General features: G+C 45.5%; 1 protein-coding gene across 9 annotated transcripts in view; it reads left to right on the forward strand.

Moving 5' to 3' along the window:
• The window catches only part of MOV10L1 (Mov10 like RISC complex RNA helicase 1), a 71908-nt gene that overhangs the window by 26657 nt on the left and 30645 nt on the right, over positions 1-14606 (forward strand). For 7 of the 9 annotated variants that reach the window (XM_058431647.1, XM_058431650.1, XM_058431648.1 and 4 more), the window contains 5 exons: positions 898-1194; positions 4246-4360; positions 9090-9267; positions 9904-9974; positions 12122-12213. In XM_058431647.1, the coding sequence (XP_058287630.1) occupies positions 898-1194; positions 4246-4360; positions 9090-9267; positions 9904-9974; positions 12122-12213 (753 nt within the window). The remainder of the gene's footprint in view (positions 1-897; positions 1195-4245; positions 4361-9089; positions 9268-9903; positions 9975-12121; positions 12214-14606) is intronic. The other 2 variants (XM_032138606.2, XM_032138607.2) reach the window with 1 other exon arrangement.

Consider the following 14606-nt stretch of genomic DNA (forward strand, 5'->3'; position numbering starts at 1 on the left):
GATCTCGGCTCACTGCAAGCTCTGCCTCCCGGGTTCACGCCATTCTCCTGCCTTAGCTGCCCAAGTAGCTAGGACTACAGGTGCCCACCACCACGCCCAGCTAATTTTTTTTATTTTTAGTAGAGACGGGGTTTCACTGTGTTAGCACCTATGGACCCCTCCAAGAGCGGGGGATTCTATGTCGTCATAATGAAAAAAAAAAAAAAAAAAGCCATAGGTGGGCACAAAGTGTAGTGTGGATGATGTAGTCCCAGTTAGAGCCACAGCAAGGACTGGGCAGAAAGCACATTGGATGTAGTACCTATTTTTGGTCATGTCATAAAATTCTGACTTAAAATTGGGAATATCAAAAATTTTTCGTATTCTTTATGTGTCAGGATTACAAAAAAAAACTATTGTAGATGCTTACTTTTTTTTTTTTTTTTGAGACAGGGTCTCACTCTGTTGCCCAGGCTGGAGTGCAGAGGCATGATCACAGCTCACTGCAGCCTCCACCTCCCTAGGCTCCCACCTCAGCCTCCCGAGTAGCTGGAACCACAGGCACGCGCCACCATGTCCGGCTAATTTGTGTATTTTTTGCAGAGACAGGTTCATCCTATATTGCCCAGGCTGGTCTCAAACTCCTGGGCTCAAGCGATCTGCCCGCCTCAGTCTCCCAAAGTGCTGGGATTACAGGCCTGAGCCACCGCACCCGGCCCGTAGGTGCTTAATTTTATCTTGAGAAAATATTAATTACATAGCTTATTTTAGAAAATCTATTTTTTCTCTGTAAAAAGAATTATTGAAGACTAAAGATGACTGTTAGCTCTGTCACTTTTTTTGCATGTACAAAGGAAAATTGTGTTGACTGCCTATCTTATTTATGACTAAAACTAAATTTCATTTTGTTTTTTCAAGAAATCCTGGCCGCTGCAAGGAGCTCCTTTTGCTTTGTTTTTCCGATTTCCTAATTGGGCGATACCTTGAAGTAAATGTTATCAGTGGGGAGGAGTCACTAATTGCTGCGCACGAACCGTTTTCTTGGAGAAAGCTTAAAAGTTCACAAGCATTAACATCCGCAAAAACTACAGTTGTTGTGACCACACAGAAAAGGTACCATAAGGGAAATGAGTGTAGCTCTTGGTCTGGCAGTTTTATCTGTGAAGGAAAAGCAGACGTGCACTGGCAGGCGGTGGCCACCACCTGGCTGGGAAGGTATAAAGGGGGTGAGGCTGGGGTTCAAGCGTCTTTCCATGATTGTATTTGCGGGACGGGGTGCATTTCCATGGAGCTCTGAAGGTCAAGTTCTGTCTCTGCAGCTGCCCAGCAGCAGCGTGAAGCCCAAGGAAGACGGCCTTCACTCCCCCGAGCCCCACTTTGCCCTGGCAGTTCCAAGGCAGCTCTCAGAGCAGGCTGGCCTCACCCAGCTCCCGCCACTTCTCCCGTCCTGAGGAGGCCGTGGTGTGTAGTGCACGGCATCCCCGTGTCGTTCGCACTGGGGGCAACAGGATTGTGGGGTCACCCTAAGCCTATTTGAAGATGTGGTACCACTTAAGAATGAAGTTGTGAGAAGCAGTGTGTGATCTGGGACTTGTGGCTGGGGAACATAGGGACCACCCAGATTTTAGCTGGAGGGTAGTCTCAGGAAAGCACTTCACGTCCACGTGTTCTCTTCTGTAGTTATAAAATGAAAAAGCCCTGAATAGCAGGCTTTTTAAAGTGTAATGACTTTGTCCCGTGTGATGTGACTTTTCCTCCATCAGCTATAATAACTGATGGGTTTGAGCTCTGCTACTACCCCAGACCTCCCTGAGGGTGAGATGGGTCACTTTTCAAATATTGAAAGATTCTGAATTTCAAATCACATGTTGCCCCAGTTACAGTTCAAGATGAGGGATTATGGACTTCTACTTAGTTGCAGACTAAAGGGAAAACCTGTTACCAGGGAAGAATATCACGTGGTTGTTTACCTTTTAACGTTAGACCGTTGTTTGAATCACAGCACCACCACCAAGAAGCTGTGTGACCTTAGGCAAGTTTCTTAACCACTCTGAGCCTTGTTCTCATTGGTAAAATGATAGTCCCTGCCTCGTGTGGTTTGAAGATTGAATGAGGTCAGGCATGTAAAATGTGCAGTTTTCTGGCACAAAGCAATCAGTAAGCGAATAAGCAGTCATGATCCTTGGGCATATTATTATTGAGAAAAAGGGGCTCACTGCCTGATGCACTAGGGGCCATTGCTATGACAGTGGGTTTCTGAGAAAAGAAAAGCTTTGTATTGAAAACCAACCCCCAGGGAGACAGGAGTCAAGCTCAAATGTGTCTCTCTGTGCTGGCTTTAAGGCAGTAATTTTATCAGAAAACGTTGAGTGGGTAGAATCTGGGATTAATAGGTGGTTGGTGGAAGGAAAAGGGAGGTCTGGAAAGGCCTTGGATGTGTGTAGTTATCTCTTCATGCTACCTCACGGGTCACATGTGCCAGTTCGAAGGGAGTTTGCATGAAACACGGTGGGAATCCAGGTTGTGACGTCAGCAAGCTCTGCACAAACTCCAGTTGTCTGTCCATCTTGGTTCCAGCTGATCTCAGCCAGTCCTTTGATGCCATAAGCAGGGGGAGACTCAGCGTTGGAGTTGTTTCTTCTCTTATCACCCATCCTGCAGGCTCAAGAATTTCTGTTAGTCATTGGTTTCTTTAACTCTTTGGGGCACAGTTTCAACATCAAGGGGCTGTAGGGATGTAACCCAGAGAAGGAGCAGGAAGGTCCCTTGGCTGCCAGGCAGAGCAGAGTCCCTGAGGATCAAGTTTTAATGACAGGAGCCTTGGAGGATCCCTGGTTCTCATCTAGTGACACACCAAGCAACTTCTAGTTATCATTTGGCTTAACAGAAAGAGTGAAATACACAGAGTAACAGCCACAAGGATTTTAACCCCCTGGTCAGTTACTTCCCTGTGAATATTAACATATTGTGTGGGAGTGTCTCTAAAACAAGGACATCAGTTTCCTGCCAGTCAGGTTGGTGATGCAGAGTGCCTGACCCGGGTTGGCTCGAGCACACCTGGAGCACCAGGTGTCTGGACCTGCCCACGTGGGCATTGGCGGGTGCCTGCTTCCAGAGCTGTCCATCTGTGGCCGCCTGTCACAGGCCCTGCACTTCCTGCTAGGACCCCCAGTGCCAGGCAGCTTTGGCTGTTAGCTAGAGCAGCGTGTTCACTTAGCAGATCTGTTCTGGGGGACTCTGTAGGCCAGCACATTCCCAGCCAAGTTTCTAGCCACCCATCATGGTAGGAACCACATTTTGTTAATCCATTGTGTCTGTTGAGGCCATGTGGTTCTGTTAGCTGTTCAGGCTCTTGACCTAAGCCTGTAGTGATCATCCTGGTTTCCCTTTACCTTGTTCATATTAGTAATCAATGCTTTCCAAATAACACCTCGCATGTGAGTGTTGATATAACCCTCAGGACAAACCATGGGGAGTGTCTTCACCCCGTTTCTCCTGTTGAGGGCTGACCCAGTGGAACCCAAATTGAGATGACAGTGAATGGAATATGGAGAACAATGTGGGCTTCTCTCTTGGGTAAGACTGCACTGAGATGGAGATCTGGGAGGGAATGAGGGATAAAGGCCCAACCAACATCCTTATTTGCTGAGTTGAGGTTTATCGACCTCACTCTGGCTTTTCGTTTCCCTGTTCTCTCCTGGCTTCTCCTCTCCTGTCTGTCCCTTTCCCATTGTTTCTGTTGCTGCATTGGGCTTGCCTCCAGAGCAGTGATGTTCTTCATCCTGAACAAACTGAATTTCCCTGGAGAAACCACAGGCTGGGAAACAAAACAAAAACAAATCGAAGGCAGGACCCAGACAGAGCAGCCTTTTCCTAATGTGTGCTTTGCAGGGATAGGCCCAGATGGAGTCCTGATGTCAAATACAGTAGGAAGAGCTGCTCATAGAACGTTAAAAACAGCTGTTTTTAAACTCCTGGTTCCAGGAGATTCTGGGGGTTCCAGCCCTGTTTTCCCGCAGCCTGTGCAGCTACGCTTACCAGTTTACAAATAGTAGAGCACTTGTGGGAACTGTTTGAGGAAAGGATCCCAGAGCTAAAACAAAAGCTTCAAACCACTGCCTTAGACCAGCTATTCATATACCAGTTCTTCTCAGGGAATGGATGGACTTTGGTCTTCCTAAAATAGGAAAGGATGTTTAGGTAAGAATGTCTAGTGATACCTGGCGATAAAGACTTGTTTTTAACTTGTGAACTTAATTTTTTAAGGAACGCAAGACGACAACTTCCAAGTTTTCTTCCCCAATATCCAATCCCAGATAGACTTAGAAAATGTGTGGAACAAAAAATTGACATCCTGACTTTCCAGCCATTACTTGCAGAGGTAGGAAGTGTCTGATGGCCTGTGGGGTGTTTGCATCTTCTAATGCTCTTGTTTTCTGACAAAGCCAGGAGGTTCCTTCTCAGGTTCAGACCTTCATCTGGCTTGTTTTCTTCACAGGTAGCTGGGATAACGAGGGTCACTGCCTGGCCGTGAGGGATGAGGCACCATAGCACTCACGCTGCCAGACCTGCTGTGCACCAGGGGCTGGCATCTCACAGCCTCACTGGGGGTCACGCATAGGGCCTTTGGGGTCTGGAGCAGAAGAACTGAGGGATACCTCTGCCATCAGCCCAGCCTCTCTCGCTAGACTAGGAGGCCTTCGTTATGAGCAAGAAGTGTTCCAGCCTTTTAACATCATCCTGACAGAGCCAGCAGGGCAAGGGTCCAGGGGAGGAGAGCCCAGGTCCCCACCCACATGGGAGACAGAGGAGCATGTTCTGAGTGGGGTGGCTGGAGAAGAAAAGTTCAAGAAGGAAGAAAAGTCTAAATTTGGCAGTTTGAGGGGAGAACATTGCCCTTTGTCCAGGAGGGTTATTTTCTGTAGGGGTTTGAGGTATTCTCAGAGTCCCCAGCTAAACTGGAGTTCCAGTGCCAGAGCAGCTGGCAGCCCTGTCCTAAGAAGAATGAAGGGAATGGGACCTGGGTGTTCACCATGCGCCCTTCAGGGGATCCTTGTTTTACAAGGAGCACGGGCTGATGCCCTATGACTGGGGTTCCTCACACAGGAAACTTACTTATTCTGGCAGATGCCCCAGTGGCTCTCGTCTGGCCTGTGTCCAGGTTATACCTGCCTGACCATCTGGCACTGGGAGCCCAACCTTATGTTCCCCAATGCCAGGGAAAACCCGGCCTGGGCAGTGCTGGGTTCTTGGGATGGAAGGTGCAAATTCAATCCACTGCCGTGATAGGAACAAGTTCAGATATGTTTTACTCACAGATCCTGGGCAGGGAGGATGCCATGAGTCGGGAGTGCAGTCCTCTCTCCCCCAGTCACTTTGAGTTTGTAGGCAAATGCATGAATGGTTCATTGAGGTGGCAGAAAAAGCTGGACCTGGGTCTGCTGGGATGGAGAGGTGCTCCTCAGCTCCTCCCTCGGGACCCAGGTCTGCTGGGCTTGGAGGGTGCTCCTCAGTTCCTTCCTCGGGCCACCGACTTGATGTTTTGATGCTACAGCTTTGTAGTAAGTTTTGAAATCAGGAAATTTGAGTCCTCCAGCTTTGTTGTTCTTTGGCAAAATTTATTTTGCTTTTCAAGATCTTTTATACGAATTTTAACATGCATTTTTCTGTTTCTGCAAAATACACCATTGGAATTTTTTCCCCAGAGACGAGGTCTCACTACATTGCCCAGGCTGGTCTCAAACTCCTGGCCTCAAGTATTCCTCCCGCCTCAGCCTCCCAAAGTGCTTGGGATTACAGGTGTGAGCCACTGCACCCGGCCTGTCATTGGAATTTTGATGGGAATTGCATTGAATCTGTAGATTGCGTTGGTTAGTATGGACATTTTAACAATATTGAATCCTCCAGGCTATGAACATGGAATGTGTTAACATTTATTTATGTCTTCTTTAATTTCTTACTGCAGTGTTTTGTCGTTTTCTCTGTACATGTTTTTCACTTCTTTGGTTAAATTAATTTGTAAGTATTTTATTATTTTTGCTGCTGTTGTAAATACATTGCTCTCATAGCTTCCTTATCAGATTCTTCAGTGTTGTTTAGAAATGAAGATAATTTTTGTCCTTGATTTTGTACCCTGCTACTTTGCTGAATTTATTTATTCTAACAGTTTTTTGTGGAATCTTTTAGAGTTTTCTACATATAAAATTATGCATGCCATCTGCAAACTTATTCCTTTCCAATTTAGATGCCTTTCATTTCCTTTTCTTGCCTAATTGCTCTGGCTAGAACTTCTAGTACCATGATGAATAGCAGTGGCGAAAGCAGGCATCCTTCCCTTGGAAGTTCCTGATCTTATGGGAAAAGCTTTCAATCTTTCACCATTGAGTATGATGTTAACAGTGGGTTTTTCATATATGACTTTTATCATTTTGAGGTGGTGGTTTTCTTTCTGTCTTTCTTTCTTTTCTTTTTTTCTTCTTTTTCTTTTTCTCTCTCTCTTTTTTTTTTTTTTTTTTTTGAGGCAGGCTCTCCTGTCACCCAGGCTGGAGTGCAGTGGCACAATCACAGCTCACAGCTGTGACTACAGGGGCACACCACCATGTCCGGCTAACTTTTGTATATCATAGAGACGGGGTCTTAAAATCCTCCCGCCTTGGCCTCCCAAAGTGTTGGAATTACAAGCAAGTACAGACGTGAGCCACCGCACCCAGCCTGGTTTTCTTCTCTTCCTAGTTTGTTAAATGTTATCATGAAAGGGTGTTAAATTTTGTCAGATGCTAGCTGGGCGTGGTGGCATGCACCTGTAATCCCAGCTACCTGGGAGGTGCTTGAGCCCAAGAGGCAGAGGTTGCAGTGAGCTGAGATCGCACCATTGCACTCCAGCCTTGGTGACAGAGGGAAACTCTGTCTCAAAAAAAAAAAAAAAAAAAAAAAAGAAATTCAGTTGCTTTTTCTGTATTGAGATGATCATGTGATTTCTTTTTCCTTCTGTTAATATGTTGCTACAGTAATTGATTTTCAAATGTTGAACTATCCTTGCATTCCAGGAATAAATTCCACTTGATCATAGCTTGTAATCCTTTTATTTTATATATGTTTTTTGAGACAGGGTCTCACTGTGTTGCCCAGGCTGGAGTGCAATGGCTCAGTCACTGCTCACTGCAGCCTCGAGCTCCTGGGCTCAAGCAGTCCTCCCACCTCAGTCTCCTGAGTAGCTGGGACTACAGGAATGAGCCACCACACCCAGCTAATCCTTTTCATATGCTGCTGAATTTTGTGTACTAGTATCATGTTGAGGATTTTTTCATCAGTGTTCATATTGGTCTGTAGTTTTCTTTTCCTGAAGTGTCTCTGTCTGGCTTTGGGATGAGGGTAATGCTGGCCTCATAAGAATAAGTCAGAGAGTGTTCCCTCCTCTTGAATTTTTTGGAAAAGTTTGAGAAAGATTGGTATTAGTTATTCTTCAAATGTTTGGTAGAATTTAGCTATGGAGCTATCAGGTCCTGGGGTTTTCCTTTTCAGAATATTTATTACTGCTTTAACCTCCTTAGTAGTAATCGGTCTATTCAGATTTTCTGTTTCTTCATGGTTTAGTCTTGGTAGGTTTTGTGTTCCTAGGAATTTGTCCATTTCATCTGGGTATTGGTATACAATTGCTCATACTCTTATAATCCTTTTTATTTCAGTAGAATCTGTAGTAATGTTCCCACTTTCCTATCTTATTTTAGTAATTTATGTCTTTCTCTTTTTTTCTAGTTAATCTACTAAAAGTCTGTCAATTTTGTTGATCTTTTTGGAGAACCAACTTTTTGTTTTCCTGGTTTTCTGTATTGTTTTTCAGTTCTCTCTTTTGTTCATCTCTCCTCTAATCTTTATTTCCTTCCTTCTGCTATCTTTGGGTTTAGTTTGTTCTCCTTTGTCTAATTCCTTGCAGTGCTCATGGGAATCAGTGCTCATAGTCACAAATTCCCTCAGCACTGCTTGTGCTGCTCCTGTAAGTCTTGCTGTATTGTGTTTTTGTTTTCATTCATCTCCTAAGTATTTTTTAGTTTTTCTTATGGGGTTCTTTTGCTTTAATTCTTATCTTTGCTCTTTTGCATATAACGTTGTTTTTTCTTAGCTGCTTTTAAGATTCTCTTTTATCACTGATATTAATAGATTGGTTTACGACATGTGGTGGTAGAGATTCTTTTCTTCCTATTCTTGTGCTTGGGGTTCATTGGGATTCTTGAATATGTGGCCTTGAGTTTTCTTCAGATTTGGAAATTTTCAGCCACCATGTGTTCAGACGCACTTTCTGCCCTCTCACTTTCGAATTCCGGGCAGGCTGCTGTGAGTTTTCCCCCACTTCATGCTGAGGCCCTGGTCTGGCCCCTCAATGGGTTTTGCAGGATGGTGTCTCATGCATTCCTCAGTGCTGGGCTGATGGTCCCAAGTGGGTCCCCGACCCTCTCCAGACCACTCAGTGCTGCTTGCTCTTCCCAACACTCAGCCCCACAGATCAGAGCTCCTCTCCTCAGAGACCATGCAGCTCCCCTGGGTCCTCTGTGCCGGGGCCTAGGAGCTCTGTTCAGGCACAGGTGGATCAGTCATGGGGCCCCCATGGGTTGTTTCCCCAGTCTTGGGATCACAGTCCTTTGCTGCGTGATGTTCATTGTTTAAACACCATCATTTCTTATTTCTCTGTCTCTTTTAGTTTTTTTCAGTCAGAAGGGTAAATCTGGTCCTTGTTAGTCCGCCTTGGCCAGACCTGGAAGTTTGTCCTTTTTTCACAGATGTTTGTGGAAGCCAAATTCTGCCTTTCCAGAATTAACGTGGAGAACCTGAAAAAGAGCAGGGAGGGTAGACAGGAGTGGGCAGTGCAGGGAGGGACACCGCCAGCTGGAGCCCCACAGCCTCATGCCAAAGGCCAGGGAGTGTGCTGGAGCCCCATGGCCCTCGTGCTGAAGGCCAGGGAACGTACTGAGGCATCTGCAGACTCTGGCGAGATCGCCCCACCTGGGGGGCCATCTGCTGAACTGGAGCTGTTGGGACTTTCCCGCTCCGGAGCTGCTGCCTTCCAGAGTGCTGCTGAGCTATCGCTGACTTTATAACATTTGGATGTTTTCCAGCTTCTGAACATGTCAAATTACAAGGAGAAGTTTTCAACTTTGCTGTGGCTTGAGGAGATTTATGCAGAAATGGAACTGAAAGAGTATAACATGAGCGGGATCATCTTAAGAAGGAATGGGGATCTGCTGGTTCTGGAGGTCCCAGGGTTGGCTGAAGGGAGGCCTTCTCTCTACGCAGGTGTGTTTGTTACTCACGTGCTTCGCTGGGTAGACTAGCAGAGAAACCACACTTGAGAGAAGATACCCTTTAACTGGCAATATGACAGTCACATTATCACATTTTCTTTCTTTTGGGTTAGAATTTCACTAAAAATCAGCAACCTATGTACATCAAGCATGTTTCTTTGTTGTATTTCATTATTTGTAAGCAGTTGACCCCAGTATTGTGTTTGTTTGTTTGTTTGTTTGTTTGTTTTTTGAGATGGAGTCTCGCTCTGTTGCCCAGGCTGGAGTGCAGTGGCGATCTCAGCTCATTGCAACCTCTGCCTCCCGGGTTCACGCCATTCTCCTGCCTCAGCCTCCCGAGTAGCTGGACTACAGGCGTCCGCCACCACGCCTGGCTAATTTTTTTTATTTTTTTATTTTTAGTAGAGATGGGGTTTCGCCATGTTAGCCAGGATGGTCTCGATCCCCTGACCTTGTGATCCGCCCGCCTCAGCCTCTCAAAGTGCTGGAATTACAGGCGTGAGCCACCGCGCCCGGCCTGACCCCAGTAACGTTTTATTGAACCTCCTCAGTGTTGGATTTTATAGGACAGCCCAGAAATTTGTGATTTTGTATTAGCTTTAAACATGGTAATATGTTTTCTAACTAGGTGATAAACTGATTTTAAAAACTCAAGAGTACAATGGACATGCCATCGAATACATCAGCTACGTGACTGAGGTGAGAGCACTCTCTCTTAATGAGTTTGTGTTAGACGCACCCTTCTGACCGGTTGGAAAGGTAACGTTCTCCCCACAGCTCTTGGGGAGATGCTCCCATATGCATTGGCTATTTTGGAAAACGTGAAGATACAGTGAATCTTTAAATGATTTTTGATGCATAAAGGAAACTTAATACTATAATTTTCAACCATGTAAAACATATTTATCTTTTAGGTTATATGTAAGTCATGAGGTTTGCTTTGAGTTGTATTTGGGCATTCTGAATGGATTCCGGAAGAGCTCGCAGAGTGGAGGCCTTGAAAGGAAAAATACACCTATGAGTTTGCAGCTCTGATGTTTGTGTGAAGGTGGTTTTTTTGGCTTTGAGTAGCTCCTGGTGCTCCAGATGGTTCTGCATGGGGTGGTCTGTGACTCTTGGGCTGGACTTTACTGGTCATGTACTGAGCATAGCACTGGGAGTGATACTGGGATCTGCATGAGAAGGGAGGTGCTTTATCTGTGCATCAAGGAAGATGAAGCCACACATTATTTAATGTAGAAAACTTGAAGGGAGAATGCCAGAGCCTTTACTGTCAGAAGGAAGAAGGGCTGAGAGAACTAGAAGACCCTGGTAAGGATCTGGAGAAGAGGCAGCTTCCGACCTTTGCCGCCACAGTCACTCTGTGCTACACTTTCATGCAGGGTCCATGCTGTGGCTGACTTCATAGAATGGGATATTTCCCAGAAGACAAAATCTTGGCAGGATTTCAGAGATTTTGTAATGACTTAGGCCATCGCCTGTGGACTGAGATGTGAGACACGAGTGACATGACCTCGCCAGCTCTCCATTACCCACCTTTGCTGTTGACCAAGTTGACATGAGGAGCCCAGGATGGCTGAGTGACCATCTTAGTCTCCAAATAGTAGACCAGCTGTGCCAAGAAAGGAAGCTTTGCATACCGAAACCTCCAAAGAAGCAGAGCCAGAGATCTCAGGAGGAAGGTACCTGCCTGCCTCCACCCCTGGTTCCTGAGCCATATGGCCGGGCCTCCATGCCATTGATGAAACTGTGGTATCTGAAATGACCTTCCGTATCCTTTTTAGCTCCAAAAATTGTTTTCATCTTTTCAGGCTCTCTTGGATGTCACCTCCTCCTGTTCTCAAGTAAACTAACGCATGTCTCCTGTGTACAGTGAGGACTAGGTCTGTCTTCCTCATCCTCAGGGGAAACGATCCCACGACCCTGTACCACTGTTGCTTCCCTTCCTCCCAGAGCTGGAAGCCAGCCCAGAGCGTAGCTTCCCGACCCTCTGCTGGTGTCAGCCCTGACCCTCAGGAAACTCACCCTGCCAGGGTGTCGCCTGAGTCACCTGGAGAAGAGCTTGAGCTCCTTTTCAGATCAGGGCTTTCCTTCTTATTTTTCTACCCATACTGTCTAAGAAAGAATATGCACAACTGTTCATGCAGGATCTTGCTTTAGCTGGAGGGCTTTTCTACTAAAAGGTGAAGTCTTGTAATGACTTTTTTTTTTTTTTTTTTTTGAGATGGAGTCTCATCTGTCACCCAGCCTGGAGTGCGGTGGTACGATCTTGGCTCACTGCAACCTCCGCCTCCCAGGTTCAAGAGATTCTCCTGCCTCAGCCTAAGTAGCTGGGATTACAGGTGCCCAACACCACTCCCGGCTCCTTTTTCTATTTTTAGTAGAGATGGTTTCGCCCTGTTGGCCAGGCTGGTCTTGAACTCCTGACCTCAAGGTGATCCGCCCACCTTGGCCTCCCAAAGTGCTGGGATTACAGGTGTGAGCCACTGCACCCAGCAGACCTTCTTATCGAGGCTTCCTTACAGTAGGTAACACTTGGCCATACTTGTGGTTGTTTTGTTTGTGTCCTATGGAGTCAGTGACCTCCCACACATTCTCTATTCTCAGAGCCTTAGGAGAAGCTATGGCCAAGTGAATAGAAGTTCAGTAAGTATGAGTGTGGAGTGATCCATTTCCTCTTGTTTGTATAATTGAATGGCATAATGATTTAATCCTTTTCAACTAATTTTGCAGATAGATATCAAATTTTGGCTCAGAGCTATAGAATGAATTTTTGATGATGTATTGCTAGATATAGATATCACATTATTTCAAGAAATCAGGTATATTGTTTGTTTCTTTTTTAGATTCACGAAGAAGATGTAACTCTTAAAATTAATCCAGAATTTGAACAAGCCTATAACTTTGAACCTATGGATGTGGAATTTACATATAATAGGTAATGCTTTTAGTGAGTCTTCTTTCAAATGTCTTTTTTTTTTTTTTTTTTTTTTTTGAGACAGGGTCTCGCTCTGTTGCCCAGGCTGGATTGTAGTGGTGCAATCTCGGCTCACTGCAACCTCCGCCTCCCAGGTTCAAGCAATTCTCCTGCCTCAGGCTCCCAAGTAGCTGGGACTACAGGTGCCCGCCACCACGCCTGGCTAATTTTTGTATTTTTAGTAGAGTCAGTGTTTCACCATGGCCAGGCTGGTCTTGAACTCCTGACCTTGTGATACGCTCCCCTTGGCCTCCCAAAGTGCTGGGATTACAGGCGTGAGTCACTGCGCCTGGCCATCTTTTTTTTTTTTTTATTAGAGATGGGGTCCCAGGCTGGTCATAAACTCCTAGGCTCAAGCGATCCTCCTGCCTCAGCCTCCCAAAGTTTTGGGAGTATAGGTATGAGGCACCATGCCCAGTTAATTTGTCTCTTTATCTTTAATTGGACAGTCTTCTCTTGAGTATGTCCGTTGACATCTAAGTAGTGACGTAGGAGCCCCAACCGTGCCTGTGGTTGACGTGTATAGGCCTCGTGGATGGAAGTGGGCTCCTGCAGCATTTTTGCATACCCCGTGTTTCTAGCTTTATTATCAACTATTTTTTGGGATATAAAGGTGCATATATTTGCATGTTCATTCTTTCCCAGGCCTCATGTGCATCGGATCTTTGGTTCATGCCTCACTGTCATTGTCAGCTACCAGCTCCTTACTTTTATTTGTTTTCTTGTCAGATGAGGGGTGCTGTGACCTGGCACCCAGCTGGCGTTTTCTTCCTCCACAAAACCATTAACTAGTCATGCACAAAAAATGTATTCTTCAGTTTTAATTCTTTTGAACTTTAGAAAAGGAGTAACTTGCTGTATTTGGTTCCTAGGAGTCGCAGATTTTCACCAAACATGGTGTTCCTGAGATGGCTCCGTGTTGTTGTCTGTAACTGCTGTTCATTAGTTTGCAGTTGTGTGAATACCCACAGTTTTTCTGTTGATGGACATCTTCATTGTTTCCTGTTACTATTGTTTGCTGCTGTTCCTAGAGCTGCTGTGTATGTAGGGGTGGGATTGCTGGGTTTGGGGTGTTTCCAGCTTTACAAGTGGTTGCATCAGTGACTTCCAGTATCCATGTGTATAACAGCCTGCTGATCGGTGCCCTTTCTGTAATCTGATTTTGTTCGACTTCCTAATTGGTGCCAGTCTGGTAGGTGTGTAATGCCTCTCATGATGGTCTTGATTTACTTTTCTCTGGCTTATTTACAAGGCTGAGAATCTTCTTGTTCGTGGGCCGTAAAATGTTCATCTTCCAAGAAATGCTTGCTTGCATCTTTTGCCCTCTGTTTTATTGAGTAATTTATCCGAATTTCATTGTTGTAGGAGTCCTTTCTGTATTCCTTATGATAAACTATTCTTAGGTACATATCTTCTCCAGGTTTGTTCCTTATCTTTTAGCTTTTTAAAAAGTATCTTTTGAGGCTAGGTGTGGTGGCTCACACCTGTAATCCCAACACTTTGGGAGGCCAAGGCAGGTGGATCTCTTGAGGTCAGGAGTTTGAGACCAGCCTGGCCAACATGGGGAAACACCGTCTCTACTAAAAATACAAAACTTAGCGGGCATGATGGCACATGCCTATAGTCCCAGCTACTTGGGAGGCTGAGGCAGGAGAATTGCTTGAACCCAGGAGGCAGAGGTTGCAGTGAGCTGAGATCATACTACTGCACTCCAGCCTGAGCAGAGCGAGACTCTGTCTCAAAAAATAAATAAATAAATAAATAAAAAGTTATATATATATATGTCTTTTTATTAACAGAAGGTGCTAGTTTTCATATAGTCAAATTTATCAATTTTTTTAATATTAGTATTTTTATGTCTGTCTGAGAAATCGGCAGTATTTGGGCTACAGCCAGATTGGAATGTGTTGAGAATGAATGAATGGACTACGGGGGAATGGAGAAATGTCGTTGATTCCTTTTTAAGGCATTTGCCCATGAAAGCAGGGAGGGCAGGATGGAGAGAGAGTGAGAGAAATTGGTGACCAAAGAGATACAGGAGGCCCAGGAGGGGGTGCTTTTTATTTGCTGTGCAAGATGAGAGACCCCAGCATGTGAGTGCCATGAGAAGGCCCAGGAATGGGAAGGAAGGGGCAGCTGTGTTGGATGAAGTGTGAGGGTTGACTGGGGCCACAGGGAGCAGCAGCGCTGGTAGAAGGCACACAGCCTCCATCATGGCAGCCAGAGAGACTGCAGCCGACATCCAGGCCTGGACTCCTTGACCTGTTTTGAGTCTGGAACAGAGCTGATATTCACAGTGTGAAGGGATATCTCGTTGTGGATATAATTTGTATTTTTCTAATGACTAATGATGC

Source organism: Hylobates moloch, unplaced genomic scaffold, assembly GCF_009828535.3.
Source record: "Hylobates moloch isolate HMO894 unplaced genomic scaffold, HMol_V3 SCAFFOLD_19, whole genome shotgun sequence".
In the NCBI taxonomy this organism is placed as follows: Eukaryota; Metazoa; Chordata; class Mammalia; order Primates; family Hylobatidae; genus Hylobates; species Hylobates moloch.